Source organism: Echinops telfairi, unplaced genomic scaffold, assembly GCF_000313985.2.
Source record: "Echinops telfairi isolate 266 unplaced genomic scaffold, ASM31398v2 ScPeMD7_21;HRSCAF=78, whole genome shotgun sequence".
NCBI lineage: Eukaryota > Metazoa > Chordata > Mammalia > Afrosoricida > Tenrecidae > Echinops > Echinops telfairi.
This window is the reverse complement of record NW_022103918.1, coordinates 1073962-1096912: the sequence shown is the minus strand read 5'-3', so window position 1 is coordinate 1096912 and position 22951 is coordinate 1073962. Positions and strand designations below refer to the sequence as shown.

General features: G+C 39.1%; 1 protein-coding gene across 1 annotated transcript in view; it reads left to right on the top strand.

The window, feature by feature from the left end:
• Positions 1 to 22951, top strand: part of RERG (RAS like estrogen regulated growth inhibitor) — a 153714-nt gene that overhangs the window by 125032 nt on the left and 5731 nt on the right. Inside the window, exon 2 of the mRNA XM_004713766.2 lies at positions 9376 to 9432. Coding sequence (XP_004713823.1) covers positions 9376 to 9432 — 57 coding nt within the window. The remainder of the gene's footprint in view (positions 1 to 9375; positions 9433 to 22951) is intronic.

The window sequence follows — 22951 nt, the reverse complement described above, 5'->3', positions numbered from 1 at the left end:
TGTCAAATGGAGCAGAATTCTGCAGAAGAATTGACACATCTTGAGAAACCGGACACCCTAATTGGCAACAGGAACTTCCATGGGACCAACTGACAGAACACTGAAAAGGTCATGTCAGAAGCTTGGAGTGCAGAGCCAAATAAGAAATCTTCTCTCCAAACCATATGTGCAGAAAATCTTTATTCCGTTATGAAGAGAGACTTTGCCAATCATATGTAGCTGTGAAAAAGTCAAATGCACAAGAGCATTCTCATAAAAAATCTGTTATAAAGAAAAGACACACATGTTAGATTAAAAGGGATCATCGCATATCCAAGTGAGATGAGCCTCCCATGAAGACACAACATTCTGAAAGTACAGAACACTCATGAATAAAACTACCCAGCCACCTTCCAGAGATGACAAATAGGTTGTATGCCAAGTATCAAACCACAGAATGACTAGAATTAGAAGTCAGTAGAAAGGTGCTTTCAATATTTTGAAATAGAATTATTTCCAACTAAGAATACTTTACTCAAACTTAAATCAGGGTAGAATTTTTAAAAAGGGTTATTCAAGGTCTCAAGAATTATTTCTCATACTTTCATTAAAAAAAAAGGACGTCTTCTCCAGAAACAAAAATATTAAAAACCAACCCTTGTTTTAGGGCACATGAGATGTAATCTTATTCTTATTGGTCATCTAGTCACTCCTGCAGTGATGATTTTCAACAACCCTTTGTGAAATAGATGAACCACTGCCCAAGCCTGCAGCATCCTCACAACCATTGAGCCCACGTTGCAGCCCCCGTGTCAACCCATCGTATCTAGTGTCTTCTTTCTCACTGACCCTCTGCTTTATTGAGCATGATGTCCTTATCTGATAACTGGTCCAAAGTATGCAAAATGAGACCTCTTTCTTTGATTCTAAGGAGCACTGACCATACTGCTTGCAAGACAGACTTGTTAGTCCCTTTGGCAGCCCAGGCTACTTTCAAGATTCTTCACCAACACCATCACTCAAATGCATAGATTTTTCTTGGGTCTTCATTAGTCAGTGCTCAGCTTTCACATGCATATGAGATGATGGAAAATCTTGTGGTTTGGGTCAGGCTCACCTGAGTCCTCAAAGTAACACCCTTGTTCCTCAGCATTATGAAGAGGTCTTGTACAGCAGAGTTGCCGAATATGCCATTTATTTTTGACTGCTGGCTATTCAGTGTGGATCCAAGCAGTATAAAATCATTGGTAACTTCAATCTTTTCCTGTTATGGTGTTATTTATTGGTCCACTTGTTGGTTTTCTTTACATTGAACTGCAATCTATTATGAAGCCAGCAGTCCTTGATCTTCTCCAGCAAGCAAGGTTGTGTCTCTGCCGATCACAGGTAAATAAGCCTTCTCCCAAACCCGATGCCTCCATTTTCTTCCTGCGGTCTACTTTCTCAGATGATTTACTCAGCGTAAAGATAGAAGGAGCACACTGTTTCAGATTTTAAACCAGCCATTCTCTGTTCCGCTCCAATCACTAGTCCTTGGTCCATGTTCCACATGAGCACAATGAAGAGCCCTCATTGTGGGCTCGATGCTATCCATCATTTGCTATGATCTACACAGTTGAATGCCTTCGCTTAGTCAGTAAAACACAAGTAAACATTTAAATGTTTACTTTCATGTAACATTAATACTGTTCAAAAAGTTTTACATCCTGCTGGGTCACCTTTCTTTGGCATTGGTACCAATGTGGATCTCATTGAGTCAGTTGACCAATTAGCTATCTTCCAAATTTCTTGTCATAAATGAATGAGCATGTCATTAGCTTGTTGAAACATTTCAACTGGTATTCCATCAATTCCTACAGCCTTGTTTTTGGCTAATATCTTCAGTTCAGCTTGGACTTCTTCCTTCAGTACCATTGATTCTTGTTCATATGCTACCTCTTCAAATGACTGAATGTCAACCTATTCTTTTCGATACTGTGACTTTGTTTTTCTTGTATCACTCAATATTTTGCCCTTAGAATCTTTCAATATTGCAACTCAAGGTCTACATTTTTTCTTCAGTTCTTTTAGTTTGATATATGTTGTGCATATTCTTCCTTTTCTTTTTCTAACTCGGGGTTTTCACATGTTTAATTATAATACTTTGTCTTCATCATTTCTTCTATTTGCTGTAGTTACTCTACAATCAAGAGCAAGTTTCTGAGACTCTTTTGACACCTTTTTTTTAACTTATTAATGACCCTTTGACTTCTTATATAATTATCTTGATGTCATTTTACAGCTCATCAGGTCTTTTTTCTTTAGTGTAAAATGATTTAGAGCTATTCTTGAGATGGTCTGAAAGTTCAGATAGGATATATTCAAGGTCATATTTTAGCTCTTGTGAAATTGTTTTGATTTTCCTCAATTTGAACTTGCATATGAGGAATTAATCATTTGTTCCCTAGTGAGCCCATGGCCTCATTTTGACTTCTTTGATGCAAGCATAAGGAATTCTATTGGAAGTGATTGCAGTAGACAATCACTTCCAATAGTGACAAAAACAGGGAAATCAAAGCCACAGGCAGTAATTTTGCTATCTATATATTAAAGATGGAAAAGACAGGTAGATGAATATTGCTTTAATAAATCAATCCACATACATCAGTGAAGAATTGAGAAAGAGCCTTTTAAACAAAAAGAACTTGTTAGATGCCATCAAGTAGAGTCCATCACAACTCATAGCAATCCTACATGACCATCAGGTTTTATTGGTTGCAATGTTTATGGAAGCAGACTGCCGTGTCTATCCTGGCAACCATGTTGGGTTGTAACCAAGTGCTTCATCATGTACCCAACGCGGACTCCTGATAAAAAAAAGAACTGTATTCTTCATACTAAAGATTCTTCAAGAGAGTTGAACAGTCAAAACTTTTTTAAGAAGTCTCATATGCTCTTCTTAGTTTTTCTGTTCCTTGGAAAGTTTATTTTCAAAAATGGTTTCCAATAAATAAAATGTAATTGGTTTTAATTTAGATCACTGGCATCAGATCTTCTGATGTCTGATTCCTAATAATGTAATTATTTTGAATTGCCAATCCAGACCTGTTAATATAGCACGGCAATTTTAATGTCACTTTGTCTTTTAGTTCTCACTTATAAATGGAATGGTTTTCCATTGAATTATTTCTTTTCATTAAATACTTTTTAGTGAATTGACCATTTTGTTAGAAACTGGATTTCATTCATTATAATTCCTACAGTGCCTGTAATTTCAAAAAGGAAACACATATGATGAAAATTTATCCAAGCCAAGAAGGTTATAAATTAGACAAAATGAGAAAAATGTCCTTTTATGTAGATTAACCATGAAACATGGTTGGCTGCATTACTGGAAAGATCATTCAGAGCACAGAGCTTAACTGTAACCAGTCAGCTATTTAAAACCTTCACTTCCATGTCTGCTGGAAGTAAAGATCAACAATGTTGCCGTTTTGTTTTATACAAAAAGCTTTGTTCAGATTGGTTCCGATGGAGAGGATGAGATTTAAAAGGAAATTAGATCAACTTTTCTAATAACCATTTTGGTAAACTGTAATTTATGTAAATACCATATAACAGCCATAATAAGGCATTTTGGATTATATAATCATATGACCTTTCAAGAAAAATGGCATGATTCTATTATGAATTCTTCCATCTTTTGTTTATTTGTTCAATGCTTGGTTATTTTACAAAGATAAATGATACAAATTCTATGCCTTTGTGGAGTATACATACTAAAGAAGTAGTCAGGAAAAATAATAAAAAATATAAGCATTTCAGTAGATGCTGATGATATATGTAGAGTGTGTGTCCTCTACTATCACACTTGCTCACATGTTTTAGCCAAACCAGCCTGCTTAATGTTCTTGAATATAATTAAGTTCACATTCCTTCTGCCTTTGGGCCATTGCATTAGTGTTTCCTTGGCCTGGACCACTCTTCTCTCAGCTGCCTTCCCCCATCTCTGTTAAAATATCACCTGTTCAGTGAGGTTCACCTCACTCCCTTAAATTACAGTCCTATCTACCAATGTCCATCCCTTAAACCTTGCTTCTACCCACCCCACAGCCCGTGTTACCTTTATCATACTGTATACTTTATCTATAATGCTTACTGTCCTTTTCTGATTCCTTCTACTAGAATATGAGGACCCTGAGGTTAGAGATCTTCTTCTGAATTGTTGATTGGATTGTTTTAAGCACCTAGAACAGAACCTGGCACAGAATAGGCAGTCAATAAATATTCCTTTGATGAAATGGTTTAGATGAAGATCTTTGGCTACTGAGAGCATTCTAAGAAGCAAAGTAGAAATAGTGACCATGATAGAAGCAATTGTAGTTTCATTAATGTGAAATCAGGGTAACTTAGACAAGACTGTGTATTGGTGGAGGAGGTGAGAAGTGGATGCATATATACCATGGTATATAAAACCATTCTGTAAGAAAATTATACTGCATTTGGCAGTATAGCACCGACGAAACATAAAACATTCCTCTAGTTCTTGAATGCTTCCCCCCGCCCCCCTCATGATCATGACACTAGTTCTACCTTACAAATCCGGCTAGACCAGAGCATGTACACTGGTACAGAGAAGAGCTCTCAACACATGGAATCCAGACAGATAAACCCCTCAGGACCACTATGGGAGTAGTGATACTGTGAAGGTAAGGGGAAGGTGGGGTGAGAAAGGGGGAACTCATCGCATGATTGAAGTACAACACTCCCACCCCTACCCCAGGGTGCCAAACAACAGAACATGGGTGAAGGGAGACAGTGGACAGTGTATGGTATGAAAATTATAATAATTTATAATTTAGCAAGGGTTCATGAGGGTGGGGGGGGAGAGAAAAAAAGAGGAGTTGATACCAAGGGATCAAGTACAAAGAAAATGTTTTGAAAAGGATAATAGTAACATATGTACAAATGTGCTTGATGAAATGGATGTATAGATTGTTATAAGAATTTCAAGAATCCCCAATGAACTGAAAAAAGAAAAGTATAGTACAATTTGAACTGAATATTAATAAACTCACAATTACATTGGTAATTTGGTTGAATGGCATTTAGGTACTTCAGACACTTTAGAACTTACACGTGTAAAAAGTATGTTTTCTTTTTGCTGAGGGGTTTGATTGTGTTTTAATCATTTAATGTGTGATTCTATTGTTAAAACAATAAAACGATGAAAAAAACAACAACGATTTATGTGTTTGTTAAACAGAAAACATTCTAAACCTTAGGCTTAATTTCATTGCCAACTGCCTGAAAATAAACCAGAAATTGGCACCTAGCGAGCTCTCTCTAGGGCTCCCCATGAAACATGTTTATATTAGCAAAAGAGGCCACCCAGAACCTAACCTCAGAACTAACCCACTCTTGTTTTGGGCACAGTTCTACCAGACTTGTTCTTGTGGCTTGTCAGTCTTTAGCCCTCTATTCTCTTACTTTTATTACACTAGATGGATTCTTAGAGATAGGCAGAGAGGCCACAGCTAAGGAAAACAGCCATAGCATTTGAGGGAAGATATTTACCTCATCCATTCTACAGTTTCCAAAAGTGTAGTCACATAATCATATGGGGTACTAATCAAAGACCATAACTAGTTGCAAAACATCTCTGTCATGATTCAGTCATGTTATTGTACTTGACTTTGAAAGGCAGTGGTGTGTTTAATGTGTTTTAGAAGTATTTCTCTGAGAAATTATTATAGTTTAAATGGTCTTGCAATTGGATTTGAATTTTTTTCTTTTTAAAATCATTTTATTGGGGACTCGTACAACTCTTATCACAATCCATCCATACATCCATTGTGTTAAGCACATTTGTACATTTGTTATCATCATTCTCAAAACATTTTCTTTCTACTTGAGCCCTTGGTATCAACTCCTCATTGTTCCCCTCCATCCCGCCCCCATCCCTCACGAACCCTTTATAATTTATTTATTAGTAGTATTTTGTCATGTCTTATGCTGTCCGACATCTCCCTTCACCCACTTTTCTGTTGTCTATCCCCCAGGGAGGGAGGGTATATGTAGATCTTTGTGATCAGTTCCTCCTTTCTACCCCACCTTCCCCTTCCCCTCCTGGTATCACTACTCTCATTATTGGTTCTGAGGGGTTTATCTGTCCTAGATTCCCTGTGTTTCCAGATCTTATCTGTACCAGTGTACATCCTCTGGGCTAGACAGATTTGTAAGGTAGAATTGGGATAATAGTGGGGGGCGGGGGTAAGCATTTAGGAACTAGAGGATAGTTGTATGTTTCATCATTGCTATACTGCACCCTGACTGCCTGGTCTCCTCCCCACAACCCTTCTATAAGGGGATGTCCAGTTGTCTACAGATGGGCTTTGGGTCTCCACTCGGTACTCCCCCTCATTCACAATTATATGATTTTTTTGTTCTTTGATGCCTAATACTTGATCCCATCGACACCTCATGATCACACCGGCTGTTGGGCTTCTTCCATGTGAGCTTTGTTGCTTCTCATCTAGATGGCCATGTGTTTATCTTCAATCCTTTAAGACCCCAGATGGTATAACTTTTGATAGCTAGGCACCATCAGCTTTCTCCACCACATTTTCTTATGTACCCACTTTGTCTTCAGCTATCATGTCAGGAAGGTGAGCATCATGGAATGCCAGTTTAATAGAACAAAGTGTTCTTGTATTGAGGGAGTGCGTGAGTGGAGGCCCAATGTCCATCTGCTACCTTAATACTAAACCTATAAATATATGTACATAGATCTATTTCCCCACCGTCATATATAAATATATTTGCATATGTACATGCCTATATTTAGACCTATATAAATGTCGTTGCCTCCTAGTTCTTTCCTCTATTTCCTTTTACTTTCATCTTGTCCCACTATCATGTTCAGCCTTCATTTGGGTTTCAGTAATTCCTCTCAGTTACATTGCCCTTGATCAAGTCCTATGAGGCCTCCTACACCCTCCTCACCATTGATTTTAGATCATTTGTTGTTCCCTTGTCCCTGGGTTTGTTAAGACTCACTTCCTTTCTCCCACCTCCCCCTCCCCCATGCCCCCCCAACCGTCAGTCCCACTGTTTTCTCCTCCAGATTGTTTATCCCGCCCATCTTATTTGATAAACCTGCAGAGATAATAATCACAAAAACCAAGACAGAGCAAAACAAAGCAACAAAAGAAAACAAAACAACAACAACAAACCAATGAACAAAAGAAAAGAAAAGCCTGTAAATTGTTCAAGCTCTGTTTGTTGACCTTTAGGAGTGTTTTCTGGTTGAGTCTGTTGGGGTGACATACCCTGGCCCCAAAGTCTATTTTTAGTATTCCCTCAGGACTTCCTTGCTCTGTTCCTCTTGCTGTCCTGTTAGTGTTTTGCCTCGGTATGGTGGGGTCAGTTTGGGCACAATTCCCGCACCATGTCTCCAGTGTTGTCCCCGGTAGGGCTAAGGGTCAGTGAGGGATGTCGTGTCTCATAGTTGGGCCAACCATCTGGTCTTCTCTATGCATTGGCTGCACTGAGCAGGGATATCATCCTCAAAGCTTGGTGGGCCAGGATGTGTTCCACTCTCTCTTCCTCCCTCTTCATTTGCTCCCGTGTGCTCTGATCAGACATGTCCCTCTCCCTGAACTGTAGCTTCAGTACTGTCCTCTGAAGTAAATTCTTCTGGGGGGAGGGGGTCTTGAATTTTTTTGTTAACTTTCACAACTCCTTCCTTAAAGATTTCACTCAAATGAATTTTTCTAGGTTTAGGTTCTTGTAGTTAAAAATACATATTTCTAATAACAGATGGAGACTTTGAACAGTTCCAGAAGTTATTTTTGCTTTACAAATATTCCTAATTTTAAAAAATATCTTTCTAGTCCTTACATTGTGTCATACATGCAAAAAAATGTCACAGTCTCAAGAGAGTATACAGGGACAAGCTGGAACCTGCAGGACAAAACCACAAGTGGACTCACTGTGGGAAGTATTCCAGGGTCAGTGGCCTTGCGACTCCAGGCACTGCAAATATTTTGGCTCAAATTCAACCTCACACTCTGAAATTAAAAAAACATTACTACTTTCAGTCACCGGTAGCAAAGTCACTGTCTTTTTCTTTTGTAAGTCATACTGCCATCTCTCAAAAGACACTGTGGCGGGGCATACATATATACCTCTGTTGACCCAAACAGTGGTCACAGGCAAAGGGTAGAGGAGACTGGTAGTGACCTTTAACTCACTAGCTTTATTTCTTCAAGTAGGTTACTACATGGAGGCCCTTTGGGTAAAAAAATAGAATATGCTAATAATAGATATTTTTAAACTATAAATTATGAGTCAAGTGTTCTTTAGTTGGGTCAACAGAACTCTAGGGAGACCACTGGGGGTCTTTAGAAGACGGAGAAAATTATTTACCATATTGTATGTACACTTTTTACGGACCTATGACCCTTCCCTTCTTCAAAAATATGATTTGAAACCACTATTTTCAACTATATGGAATCATAAGGAAATGTTCTATCTGTTTCTGAGGACAGAGTCCACACATTTTAGCATTTACTTTCCTCTGATTTATCATCATTTAAATATTATCCAGATGGCTTAGGCCTTAATGAGTTTCATGTACAAAATACATTATATCTTTGAAAGTGATTAGGATTCAAGTCCTAAGAGCATGATCACTAACTAGCTACATGAGTCGAGTTAAACTAGTGAACCTCTCAGACCCTCGGCTGCTTTATATGAAAAATTTGAGCAAACATTGGAATGAAGTGAAGGTGGATGGAGACCATGGAAGTAAAGTGTTTAGTACAGTATCAGACTGAGAGACATAATAAATATTTAATGTTACCTTTGGTAAACTTACAGCCTTGAGAACAATATGGAGAAATTCTACTTGATCGCATAGAAACCCAATGAGTTAGACTGTTAGAGAGAAATGGTTTTGCTTAGTTTTGAATATCTACTTTTTAATAATGCAGATTAGCAGCTAGTCTTGTTTTCATTGGAGTTTAAGTTAGCACATGTCTTGCTTAGCTTTGTCAAGCCTTTTTGTGTTCAAACTCCAAACTTATGTCATGGTGTTCTTTCTCTGGTTTCATTGTGTAGCCGAAATTTTTATCTTTGAGAATTTTCACATTGTTGCTGGTATTTGTTTAGATTTGTTCTTTTAGTTATAAAGTTAAACGGTTGATTGAAGTAGAGCGAACCATTAAAACACCAGAACAGTTCTCAGTTCACAATAGGAACTTGAAAAATATTTGAATATGGACAAATAAATATCTTGGATGAGACCAATTCATCGGAACCAAGAAAATATAAAACAAATATGATAAGATATTTCTTTTTTCCTTAATTGTCTTACTTTTATCTAAGTTCAGACTTTGCTCTTTTCTTCTACAGCTCTTGTGGTGAGATTCCTAACCAAGCGGTTCATCTGGGAATATGACCCTACCCTTGGTAAGTCAAATGTTGTGTTTTATGGACCTCTAATCAAAAATGATCACCCCAAAGGATGACATTTTCTATTGCAACATTCTTAAGATTTTTGCAACTGTTTGGGGCCAATGCAGCGAAACCCTGGTGGTATGGTGGGTTATCCATTAGGCTGCTGACCACCCGGTGAGCAGTTTGACCCAGCCAACAGCTCGCTCTAAGGGAGAAAGATGAGACTTTCTACTGTTATCATCTTGGAAACCCACAAGGGCCGTCCTACCCTGCCCGCTAGGGCCATTAGAAGTAGGAATTGACTTCATGGCTTCAAAATTTGGCCTTGGAACTTTGCAGAATTTTAATGCATAAATGAAGAAATCAGACCAAATTATAGTCAAGGAACAAGGTACAAATGATGCTTGGTCATCAGAAAAATATAGCATCCTTCTAATGGGAGAAAAGGGGCCAAAGCAGAGCAACGTTTGAGTATTGAATATGGGAAAGCATCAAAATGAATGTTTCTTCCTTTTAATCTGTAATGGATTTGATTTAAACTTGTTTAAGAAACACAAAACAAAATTTGGTGTATGTGGATTTTAAAAGAATAACGTGGCATATGAAGCATTCAGCATCTACTTTTTTCAAAGTGAAAACAGGACTCTTCATAGAAATCTATTTAACTCTCATCTTTGGAAATTCTTGGGTTCTAAAACAGGACTTTACTCTGAGTTGAGCCTTTGCAAAGGGCAACTTTGAAAGCCCAGAAGAGGCTTTCCGAAGAAGGTGTTCATTACTCAGCCCAGTGCCTGGCCAAGCCAGACTTAGAATTGTGAAATGTGCAAAAACGATCTCATTGTTTGTTATCACTCTTAGGTTACAGATAGGCAGTTTCAAAGGGAACCTATTTTATAGCCCTTGTAGTCTAGTTTGAAAAATAAATATGTCAAAAAGTGATAAGTGCTATGAAGAGAAAGTGAAAGGAATAGAGAGCCATAGTTTATGTAACAGATTAAATATCAAACATTTTAGTGAAGAGTACAGGGCAAATAATTGACCAATTGCCCTGTCTCTACCATAGATTCCATCTCATATCAATCCTGTCCGACAGAGTAGAATTGCCTTGTGGATTTCCAAGACTGTAATTCTCAACAGGAGCAGAAAACCGCATCTTTCTCCACAGAGCAGCAGGTGGGACTTGTGGTTAGCCTCCCAGCGCATAACCCGCTATGCCACCAGAGATCCTTTGGCCAGTCGCCTTACTATTGTTTACTAAGTAGTCCTCGATCTTTTCCCATTTCTTCCAGTGCTGTCTGTTTCATACATTGGATCTTTAGCCCTAGGCTACAATGTTGCCAACCGGAAGTTAACAGTTCAAAACCACCAGCTGCTCTGCAGGAAAAAGATGAGGCTTTCTACTCGGGCAGAGTTACAATCTCAGAAATCCACAGGGGCAACTCTGCCCTATCCTATGTGGTGTCTCAGTCAGAGTTACTTGCTGGCAGGGAGAGTGTGGGTACAGCTCTGGCTGTGCCTTTCGCAGGCAGCGGCATGTTGTGATCATTGCATGTTTACTTTGAAACCGAGTAGATGAAGTCTTCCTCCATTATTTTACCTTAGCTGCTTTCTCATTTATCTTCCCTGGTAAATTTTAGATACTCTTTTTCATAACATGGAGAGAAAGAAAGCAACCTCACTGAGATTTTGAACCAAATACTTTAAAGAAAACTAGCTTGTGTCTACAGTTATTGATTTTTTTCCCCTTTAAATTTTGAAATTCTAAATGTCAAGATATTTGGATCTAAAAATGTACCTCTTTTAAAAAGGTATTAGCAATCTACTACTTTTCCCAACAATGAAAAAAATTGTTCTTTTTGATTTAAGTTTTATTAAGCTTTAAAAAGATAATGGGTTTTGAGAATCTTAATAAAATTAATATTTTTCTACTGAACTCTCATACCATATATACTCAAGTATAAGCCGACTTGAATATCAGTGAGGCACCTAATTTTACCACAAAAACCGCATTAAAATTGTGCTGAAAAACTCTACTTATACACGAGTATATTTGGTAACGGATTAATTTTACCAGTATATCTCAAGGGAAAAATGAAGCTGAAATGAAGCCCCATAAAACCTTTGAGCTCTTTCTGAATAGGTTCTAGTAAGTAGACGTGACTATTTTAATTTAGTCATCTCAGTCCCTGCCGTCAAGTTCCCAGTGCCTCGCAATCCTAAGGACGGAATAGGACTGCCCTGTGGGTTTCCTGAGACTGTACATGTTTAGGGGTGTAGAAAGCCTCATCTTTCTCCAGAATAGAAATCTGCCTACATCTCTGTCTTGTCAGTAATGATAGTTACCTTCCTTCACTAATAATAGTGAAACTTTGAGTGACCTTGTTCTGCGCTGCTCAAAAAAGACTACCGCTGCTAAGCAACAAGAGTGCTCATCAGACTTCATGAGATCAGGAGTATTAACTGTGACTCCCTCCCCAGTGAGTGTGTCATTAACTCTCATACCGAAAACCCGCTTTGTCTGTGTGTGTTCATAGGCACACAAAGGCTAATTAATATTTTAGCCAAGAAGAAATAAATCCCAAATCCATTTTATCCAAGAAGGACCAGCATTTGTTGAGCTTCAACTTCATACTACGGTACGTAGGCAGGATCCTTTGTTGAATGCCAAACCATGGCATCTGTACCAACTCATGAGAACCCACATATGTCAGACTATGCTCCATTGCCAATGGCTGGTTTTCAATAGTAGACCACCAGGTCTTTCTCCCGGTACTAGAACCTCTAACCCTCCGGTTAACAGCTTATCATGTGAACCATCTATACCACCCATGGGTATTTTTTCTCCTTTAATCTAAAAAATCTCAAACCACTACTAAAGTGGGTAGATGGCTACATTCAAAAGCAGAATGTCATATTTACAAATATCAGTGTTAAATTCTATCCCTTTCTGAGAAACACAAGGTAGGTTTTAAAACTTGTCACAGAGCAGCTGCTCCACAAGGAATATCATCCAACATATTTTATTTCAGTTTCAGATTGTTTTATTATTATTATTAACTGGGAAGTGGGAGTTAACACATATACTATATCATTCCATGGTTCAATCATGTCAAGCAGAAGTGTACAATTGCTACCACAGTTTCCAAACATTCTTTTTCTTTCTGAACTCCTTGACATCGTCTCCCTTTTATCCACCACCACTTTATCCCCCACTCCACCCCCGACACCCTTATTCTACTTGCTATCCCTATATGTTCATCAAGCCTGAGTTTCATATACCAAAAATCAGAAAAACATAACACAACTTCAAAAGGGTCACCTCCAATGATATACCACCTCTGAGATACACCCTAATATGAACGAACAAAAACAAAACAAATCAAAAATACAGAAAATATTGAACATATCAGTGCAACTACAATGTTTATTGCTCTGAAATAACCCTATGAAGAAAATACATTCTGTTACAGCTTAGTGACTGCCAAGACAGTTTTTATTTCATAGTCTAGGTTTTTTGTTGTTTGTAAGAATGGGGCAATGTCTGGCCTCCCCTAACTTCATGAGGGTAAGGAAAATCAAAGTCAACCTCAGCCCCCACTCCCACCACATCACCATCTCCCCTTCCTGACAACCAGGGGCTGTGTTCACCCGCCTCTGTCTAGTCATTGCTGTGCACCTTCCCCAATACCATTGTGTTTCTTTGTCCCCGCCTTGGATTTTGCAAGGAACCACACTGGGCCACCCCGACGTGGCTTACTATTTGATATTTGAAACTCATTTATTTGGGGAATGTGCCCCCTTTTTGCTCCTCCATGCATCCAGTAGATAGGCTTCTGTCTTCCTTATCAGTTCGGATACCAACTGAGTCCTATTACTCTTTGATCATAGTGATTGGAAGGCGCTCAGGTGGTGCAGTGAATAAATGTTTAATTGCTCACTGAAAAGTTTGGTGTTTCCAACTCCAGCTCCAATGAAGAAAAGTGTGGCAATCTGCTTTCATAAGGATGACAGGCTTAGAAAGCCTAATGGGGCATGTTCCCTCTGTCGTATAGGATTGGAACTGGTATAGGATTGGAACTGCCTTGGCAGCAATGGGTTTAATGGTTATCATGGGTTCTGTGAGGAGGGCAAAATGTTATGTGCTAACCAAAAGGCCAGAGGTTCAAGACCACTCAGAGATACCTTGGGAAAACCCTGGCAATCTCATTTCAAACACTGTCTATTGAAAGCCCTATGGAGCACAGTCCTACTCTGACATGCAAGTCAGAATCCACAAGTGATTAATGCAGAGTACAGGCAAAATGTGTATGCATTTGCCGGTGCCTTGGCGAGGGAGATAGAGCCTGCATTTCAGCCCCTACCACTGCTGTCTCTGAGGAAGCACTGTATACTGTGTTTGAAGGGGTATGTGTAAGACAGACTTGAGGGAGGAATGCTAAAACCCACTGTTTACAATGGCTGGTGCTATGATTTAGTCATTTAGTTCTGTCTGCTTGCAGGAGCATTACAGCTTCTTCTACTAGGACATGTTCATATAAAGAAAGGCATACAAAAGCCAAATTCTCTCAACTGGGAACTCAAACAAAAATGCTTAACCAACTCATAGACCTATTTTGTATTGGCACTGCTAGGAACTTGGATATCTTCATTTTGGAAACAGGAAAATGGGTCCAAAGAAGTGAATTGACTCAAGATTACATGGCTAGTTTGTGGTTAGCCCAGAAGTACAACTCAAGTAAATGCAATATCCTCTCTAGATAGATCAGCATGACTAGCTTCTGTGGTCACTGGACTGACAAAGTGTCTATTTTAATATGCTGAAATTTGCCACACACACAAATAGGAGAAGGACTGATTACATGCAACATCTCTTTGACCACAAAATCCTCTTAGTACATATAATGCATAAAAATTTGTTTTTACATATGTTTTATTAAAGAATAAATATTTTAAGTACTTCTCATCTGTAGTGAAGTTTAAATATAAATACAATTGTGTATTTCATATGCCTAAATCCACCTTGAAGCTAATATTGGCCTCGTAATAATTGGAAAAAAAATATTACCCTAAACCAGCAGTTCTCAACCTGTGGGTTGCGAACCCTTTGGGGGCAAATGATGCGTTCACAGAGGTTGATCAATTCATAAAAGTAGTAAAATTGCAGTTATGAAGAATCAATGAAAATAATTCTATGGTTGTGAGTCACCACAACATGAGGAAGGAACTGTATTAAAGGGCCGCAGCATCAGGAGGGTTGACAACCACTGCCCTAAACAATAATCTCCCCTCCTGGAAGAATGGTGTGGGGGCCACGTCTGACCTACTCTGACTTCCCCAGGAGGAGGAAGAAGCAGACCCAACATTCTCCCAAAGCGAATTCCTGAGGCAGAAATCAGACATGCCTCCCCTACAGCCTTCCTTACCAAATGTGACACAAGTTCTTTCTCCCAACATATTCCTTACTTGTATACTGGGTTCTATGATCCATTACAATGGCCACACAGAACTTAGAGGCAACACTAACACTGTAGGGTTGAGTAGGGAAGTTAACAGGATCAGAAATGCCCAGGATGCAGTTCTTCAGTGAAGAGCACCTCTTTTAGCACTGCTGATACTTGCCTTTACCTTAAAGTGAGGTTCAGCCTGAAGGTGCTGTTTCAGCTATTTGGGTCAGCCAGTTAGCTTCCCACGTGCCATGCCTGGACACACCCCATTCAGCACGTGAGCCTCCTACACTGTTCTCTTGCCCTCTTGGTTCTGCTGCCTCTAGTATTCCTCTGATGTCCTGTAGGGACCTGAGAGTAGTAAGATCCTTATATCCCTGCTTTCTAAAGTGGTTCATTTGATACCCAGTGGGATAGCGAAACTGACCAATCCCATATTACAGTTCTGTATACTCTATTTGCATGTTCCAACCCAGTCATCTGGTGAGAGTTACAAAGCCTTTGATTAGAAAAGCCATATCAAATTAATTACTATATCATTTTATCTTTCAACAGATCCTTTTATTATGAACAAATTGAAACATAGGACACACACATATTTTCTATTTTAAAATTAGTACCCATTGCCATTGAATCAGTTCAGACTTACTAACTCAGAGTCTCTGAGACCTTTTGGTTTAGCAGCCTGCTGCCTAATCCAGAGCGTCACCAGCAGAGCTTAAGTCAAAAGTGAACTTTATATATTTTCTTAGTGTTATCTCTGGACAATGTAGGGTATAGATGTGCAGCATTCTGCCTCTGTGGGCAATACTTTCACTCTCTTTTACTAGAGAGAAAATAGGTTCCTAATAAGAAAAGAAATTTACAGAAGAATGCTGAAAACAGCAGGCAGCCAGTATTCAGCTTAGACAAAATCACTGCTGCCACCCGCTGCTGCCTTGTCTGGGGCAGACATTCCCTCATTTCCTGCATTACATCCTTTGCATCTCAGTTAACAAACAGCCAAGAAATGCACAACTTCATACAATTTTCATTATCATCTCCCCCGCCCCCTGCTGTGGCCTTCTGTGGTTGAAATGCATATCCTATTTATCATGGAAGCAACACAGAAAAATGTCCCTGTCTCTCAGACAACTTTTTGGTGCAAAAAGAGGGAACAAAGGCCAGCGTGCTGGTTTGCAGGCTCCGGGCTGGTCTTTTAAAGGGGAAGAGGCACAGAGGATATGCTAGGGAAGAGTGGAGAGATGCAAAGGGACACACAGATCATTAGCACGTGTGGCTCTGCCTGGGCCCCAGGAGACTGAAGATCAAAACGGTGATTGAGAGGTTATGAGGCAGGCTTCGCAAAGTTCATGGACCAATTCCATTGCATTATTCCATAAACATTTCAAAGCCCCCCCCCCCATAGAGGAGCAGTTGCTAGAAATGTTTTTTTAAGTATTAAATCATACAAAGCTGTTCATTCCCATTTAACATAAGGTTTTAGGGAAGTGGAATGTTCTAGAATTGGGAATCCCTGTGCACATCATGTTTGGATTACATATTCTAGAAGAATGGTACCAATGTCAAACGTGTCCAATAAATCATATATAAAATTATATCAAAAACAAATTTTCGGAAAATATATCAGCCATGGACAGTGTCTTATGGAAATTGCTACTGCATAGTGCTGGTAGTAGATAGCTAAAAGCCTTGGTGGGGTAGTGGGTTACACGTTGCGCCGCTAAGCACAAGGTCAGCTGTCTGGAACCAGCAGCCACTCCTCAAAGAGAAAAATGAGACTTTCTGCTTCAGAAAAGAGTCACAATCTGAGAAGCCCAGGGTGGGGTGGGGGGCAGTTCTAGCCTGCCCTACAGGCAGTGTAGACCTTGATGGCAGTGAGGTTTTGCTTTGGGCAGATAGCTAGGTTACACCACGTTAGTAAAACTTAAACTCACAGTAACCCTATTGGATAGAGTAGATCTACCCCAGAGGGTTTCTAAGGCAGTAAATCTTGACTGAAGCAGACTGCCATGGTTGGTGAGTTCAAACCACCCACCTTTCAATTCGCAGCTCATTGTCTAACTACGGACTAGCGGGGATCCATCTACTTGGAATGGAAGGCTATATAAAGTAATGTAGGACTGTGCGCAGAAAAAGACTGAAATACTGTTGCAAAGCATAAATCACATCAGAAGCATAAGACTGATGTACAAATAAATGGGAGGAAAACGCCATATGTCTATCAGGGGAGAGCGCTGAGGTGGTCTGCTTCTGTGAAAGTTTACAATCGCAGAAGCTCTAGAAGGGTCACTATGGGTTGGAGGAGACTTGATGGCTAATGGGTTGGAGGAGACTTGATAGGTAATACTTCTTAAATAGAAACTACAGACAGGTGAGTCATAGCTACTTTTCATTCTTCTCAAAGTCAAAGGAAATGATAATTTTGAGTCTACTTTTGAAGGTTAGCATGGTATAGGTTTGGTTCCATGGTGTAACCTGTATGCCTAAATGTATGTGATTGATTAGTGGCCAATTAAGCTAATTGTGCTACTATGTTCCTGGAGCCCTGCCTTTATCAGTGTGTGTGAGATCTTTACATTCCACTCGACTCTCCCATTTCCCCTGCCCTGACACCTGTTGTCCTTCTCTGTCCTGTCGCTAAATGATCGAGTGTCTTTGATGCTTGGCATAGGGTTAGAACTCCGAACTGCAGAGCCAATCTCCCTGCATCCAAATAACCATTTACCACCTGTGTGGTTCTAGGCGAGTTAATAATGGTGTGCCTCAGTTGCTTCTTATAAAATGGAGATCAGTCACATATTTTTTCATAAAATATTTGTGAGGATTAAAGGAATTAATATAAAAACATTAAGAGCAATTCTATCTCAAATAGTAATGTATTACATATATTTCAAAGTGTTTCTGTTCATGGACATACTGTTGTGCTACAGGGTCCATTTCTAGTCTTTAAAGACTGATATTTTTAAGAGCCTTGAATGATGTTGTTGTTGTTTTTCTATTACCTCCATCTTTTTTAATTTTCAAAAGTTCCTTTATATTTTTTTAAAACATTTTATTAGGGGCTCATAAAACTGTTATCGCAATCCATACACACATCAATTGTGTAAAGCACATTAGTTCCTTTATATTTTAATTAGTTTTTGATTTGTGGTCTAGAAATATTTTCTATAGTCTTTTAATTTAAGTCATTGTATAGAGATCCTTAATTTGGGGGGGGGTCTTTGTTTTGAGCTTTTATTCTCTTCAACTTTTTAAATATTGTGTTAGTCTGGGTACTTTAGAGAAACAAATCCACAGAAATTCATATGTGTAAGAGAGAGGTTTATATAAAGGTTAAGTGCATATCAAGAAAACATCCCAATCCAATGTTGCCCAAGCCCACAAGCCCAACATTAACCCATATGTCCAACATCCATCTATCCTTCTCCATCTAGCAAAACACACGCAATGATGCCGACTGCAGGAGGAAAGCCAAGTCAGTGAACGTGTAAGCATCTCAGCGCTGGCAGGGATCTCCACACTGCTGCTCCAGCACCCCGGCCTGCATCGGGGTAGGTCCATGTGGCTTCTCCTCAAGGGTGTCTTGCAGGAAGTGAACCTTGCCAGCTGAAGCAGGGAACTAGCTAAGGCAGCTGCACCCTGGTCCAACATTCAGAAAGCAAAAGACCCCAAGAACTAGAAAGGCGAGACTCACCGAGCCATTTTTCCCTCCACCCTTCAATTAACCTCACATGTGTTTATTGGCCAGGTTGGCACAATAAACTAACAACCTCAATATTTTAACTTTGTTTTACTTTTCATATTTACATCTTTAATCCATGTAGATTTCCCTTTTGTATATTCTATAAGGAGCCACCATCCATAAAGTGACCCATCCTTCTATTGGTTTTCATCCTAATGTCTTCTATTGAATACTCTACTTATCACCCCACCCCCACTGGTCTCTGATGTTACCTCAATCTTATACCTGCCTCTGTATAACCACAGGTCTATGTTTAAGGCCTTGGTGAAGTACTCCATTCTTTTATTAAGACAGCAACATGGAATAGGGTTTTATTTTGCAAGGTGTCATCTTAAGTAAGTTTATTGAGTTCCTCTAAATGTCTGACTAGAATGTTATTTGGAATTGCATTGAATTCTGATTTGAAAGAAAATGAATATTTTTTAAAGACATGTTACTCATCTGTTTGTTGGCTAATTGTCCTCTTTATTGAAATCATTCGTAGAGTGCTTTTATAAAGTTCTGTTTACTTTTCACTAGTTCCTGGATACACATTTTGCTGATATTGGGAGTTGTTTTTTATTGTGTTTTTTAGGTAGCTTTTGCTCATGTAAAGGGATTTTGGTGATTTTTTATTTACCTGAATGATGATCTTGAGTTTAAGTTGCTTTCCTAAGTCTATATTTCTTATTTCATTGACTTAAAATGCCTAGTGGATTGCACTTTTTTACACATTTTTGTTGTTGTTCTTGACTCTAAAGTCAGTGGGTCTAAACATTCTCTTTATGTGTGATACATGCTATGGCGTTTTGACCATCTCTTCTTTATAATTTAAGGGGATTTCCCACCTATTTTATTAAACTCCCAAATAGATATTAAGCTATGTGTGGCTGGAGGTGCAATCTGAATTTATAGAAATAAGGATATAATTTCCTATTCATCCTTCACTTAATTATGATGTGCTTTTACTACATTGTTGGATTCAATTGGACATTTTATTTAACGTGGATGAATCTATGATTAAAATTAAATGAACTCACATACTACTTAAGCTGTTTCTTAGAGTCAGCATAATACCCCATGTATGAAAAAAGGAAAGTTAAAGAATAGCAATGAATTTATAAAGAACCTCATAACATGGATGAATCTGGAAGACATTATGCTGAGTGAACATACTTTCTTGTTTAATAGGCATGAGAGGGGAAGTCACAAGCTAGAGGGTAAACAAGTGTCAGCTTGGTTAATGAGGAAGGTAATGGACAGTGCTAGAGAACTTGGCAAAGAATGATGAAGCCTGGGGAAGACACTGGGAGGTTTTCAAGAGTTAAAGGCAACAGAGATAAATACTGTAATAATATACACAATCTTGCAATCGTAGTGATCTATAAGTAAATGGTTGGATGGACGCGCAGGCTGAGCAGGTGTGGGAGGGAAAGTTAGGCATATGTCCACAAGCATATGTATTTATATAAGTATATTTACCTTTGCTGCATATATATTCATGGATATGTTAACAAAGTTATGAATACTTCTTAGACATAACCAGACCCCTGGAGGGAATACGTTGCTGGATGTAAGTGATAAGGACCATAGTCTCAGAGGACACCGAGGTCAACTGGCATGCCAGGTTTCAAAGACAATATTCTACATCCCATTTTGTTTAGTAAATAGTGACCGAGGTTTTAAAACCTAATGAGTAGCCATTTAAGGTGAAAATATTGGGATCTTCCTGTCCAGAGGAAAGAAGAGTGGTAAAAGACTATAGCCTTTAGACACCTCCCGTCAGATCTGAAACTGAACTTGGCTCATTTTTCAGTCAATAAAAGATAGGTCTCTAAGCGGTAAGAATAGTATTAGGGAGGGGTGTACACCTTATAGTAGTCAACCATTTGAGTTCACAGGAACACACTGCAGAAGATTTAGGAAAGAAGGAGGAAATGGGATGAGTGAAGTTACATTGTGGAAACTGTAATGAATTGACAGGAAACACAAGGCATATGTGCATGCTAATGGAAAACTTATTTGCTAGGTAAACCGTCGCGCAAGTCACAATAAAAACTTTAAAAACAAAGATCAGATAACGATCTGGAAGCAGTTGCTTTTAGGTTGAGCAATGATCTGCACTTACCATTTAGATTTATTTAAGGGCCACTGGCCTCATTTAGTTTTGTACTGGTGTTTCTTGTTATTAATACTAATACTGTTCTGACCAATTCTTGCATATGCTCAGAATTTTGAGATTTGACATGTATTAGTATACAGTTACTGTTCTATTTTTATTTCAGTAAAATGTCTTGTTAGCTTCCTCTTTTTCATTTTGGCTTGCCAAATTTTTTACCTTTCCTCTACTTTTTAGAAAATTTTCATCTTTTCAAGCACTATGTGGTTTTGCTAAGCTTCTAATAATTCTGCTGGTTTTTTTTCTACCACCACCACCCGCTTCCCCTGATATCGTCTAGGTTTTATCTTGTTTTTCCTTCTGTAGCTTACTGTGTTGAATATTTCACTTATTTCCTGTTCCCTAACTCTACTACCTTCGGAAATAAGACATGAGCTCACTGATATCTGCTTTTATTCTCCTTCCCCCACTTGCATCCAGAATTTCAATTGTGGATTGCTTTTGCTGTGACGTTTATTGCTTTGTGTTACTCTGTGAGCCTCTTGAATTTACTTCCATGGAAGAAGAATCCAATGTTAAATTTAGTCTTTTCTCTTTGTAAATGACATGCTTTATTCTGTTCTTGTTCCCACCCACTGTCATCGAGTCAGTTCCAATTCATACTGACCTTATAGAACAGAATAGGACTTCCCACTTTGGGTGTCTAAGGATGTAAATTATGCCCAGAGCAAAAACATTCATCTTTCTCCAAAAGAGCACGTGGTGGTTTCAAATTACTATCCTTGGTGCTAGTAGCCCAACTCATTACCTGCTGCAAACCCCAGGTAACCTCTGCTGTCGCTGTCAGGATCACTATGAGTGGGAACCCTTTGACAGCGTCCCTCTACAACAGAACAAAGTACTGCTAGGCCTTACACCATCCATCCTCGCAACTGTTGTCACTCCAGCCACTGTGTCACTTCAGCTCATTGAAGTCTTCCTCTGTATTTTGTGGACCCTCTACCAAGCATGCTGCCTTTCTCTATAGACCGGTCCCTCCTAATGCCATGTTCAAAGTACTTGTGTCTTACCATCCTTACCTCGAAAGAACATTCTGGCCACACTGGTGTTCCAAGAGAGAGTTTTGTCCAAATTCCTTTAAATTTTTCTTTGCCATTAATCTTAAGTTTTAATATAATGATTTAGATGTGGGGCTTTTCCCTCCTTGTGTGTTCTGTAGTTTCTTATATCTGAAGTCTTTTCTTGTCTCTCGCCATGGGAAAGCTTGATCTTCACAACCTCAATGATTGGTTCTGACCAAGCATGACCTTAAGTATATTCCACTTGAACTTAGAGAACATCTCAAGAATAATTTGGCACATTGAACACTAATAACTAAAAACCAGATGCATTATGGGATGACATCAAGAATAACATACATGAAGAAAATAAAGATCACTGTGTTAGTCTGTGTAGACTAAGAAACAAATCCATAAACACTCATATGTGTATAAGAAAGAGCTTTAAAAATAAGAGCAGTTGAATATTGGGAAAACATCCCAACCCAGTCCAAATCAAGTCCCTAAGTCCAATATTAGCCCACATGTCCGATACCAAGCTATAAAGTCCTCTTCAGAATCACGAAACAAATGCAATGGCACCCACTGCAGGAAGATCACAGGCCAGTGGGTGGGAAGTCTTGTGGATCCAGTGGTGTTGTAGACATCTTAGCACTGGCAGGGGTCTCCACTTGGCTTGTCCAGCTCAGGGTACTAAGGGTAGTTCCATGTGTCTTGTCAACTGCTGTGTCTCCCAGGGAGTGAGCAGAGAGAGAGTGTGTGTCTCCTGCCTCCAGGAGGAAATACAAGAGTTCCCAGAATCCTCAGGAGAAGGCCATGCCCATACAGAGGCCTCATTGACTGTATCCTAACTGACAGGAAAGAAAGAATAGACCAAAAAGGATGTCAGAAGAGATTCTACAACTTGCTTTAGAACAAGGAAAAGCGAAAGTAAAGATGTCAAACAGAAGATTCCAAAGGGAAGCTCAAAAGACAAAATAGTTACATGACTAAATGCACAAAGACCCATATGACAAAATAATAATTTATAAATTATCAAGGGCTCATGAGGGAGGAGAGAATGGGGAGGGAGGCGAAAAAAAGGACCTGATGCCAGGGGCTTAAGCGGAGATGCTTTGAGAATGATGAGGGCAATGAATGTACAAATATGCTTTACACAATTGATGTATGTATGGGTTGTGATAAG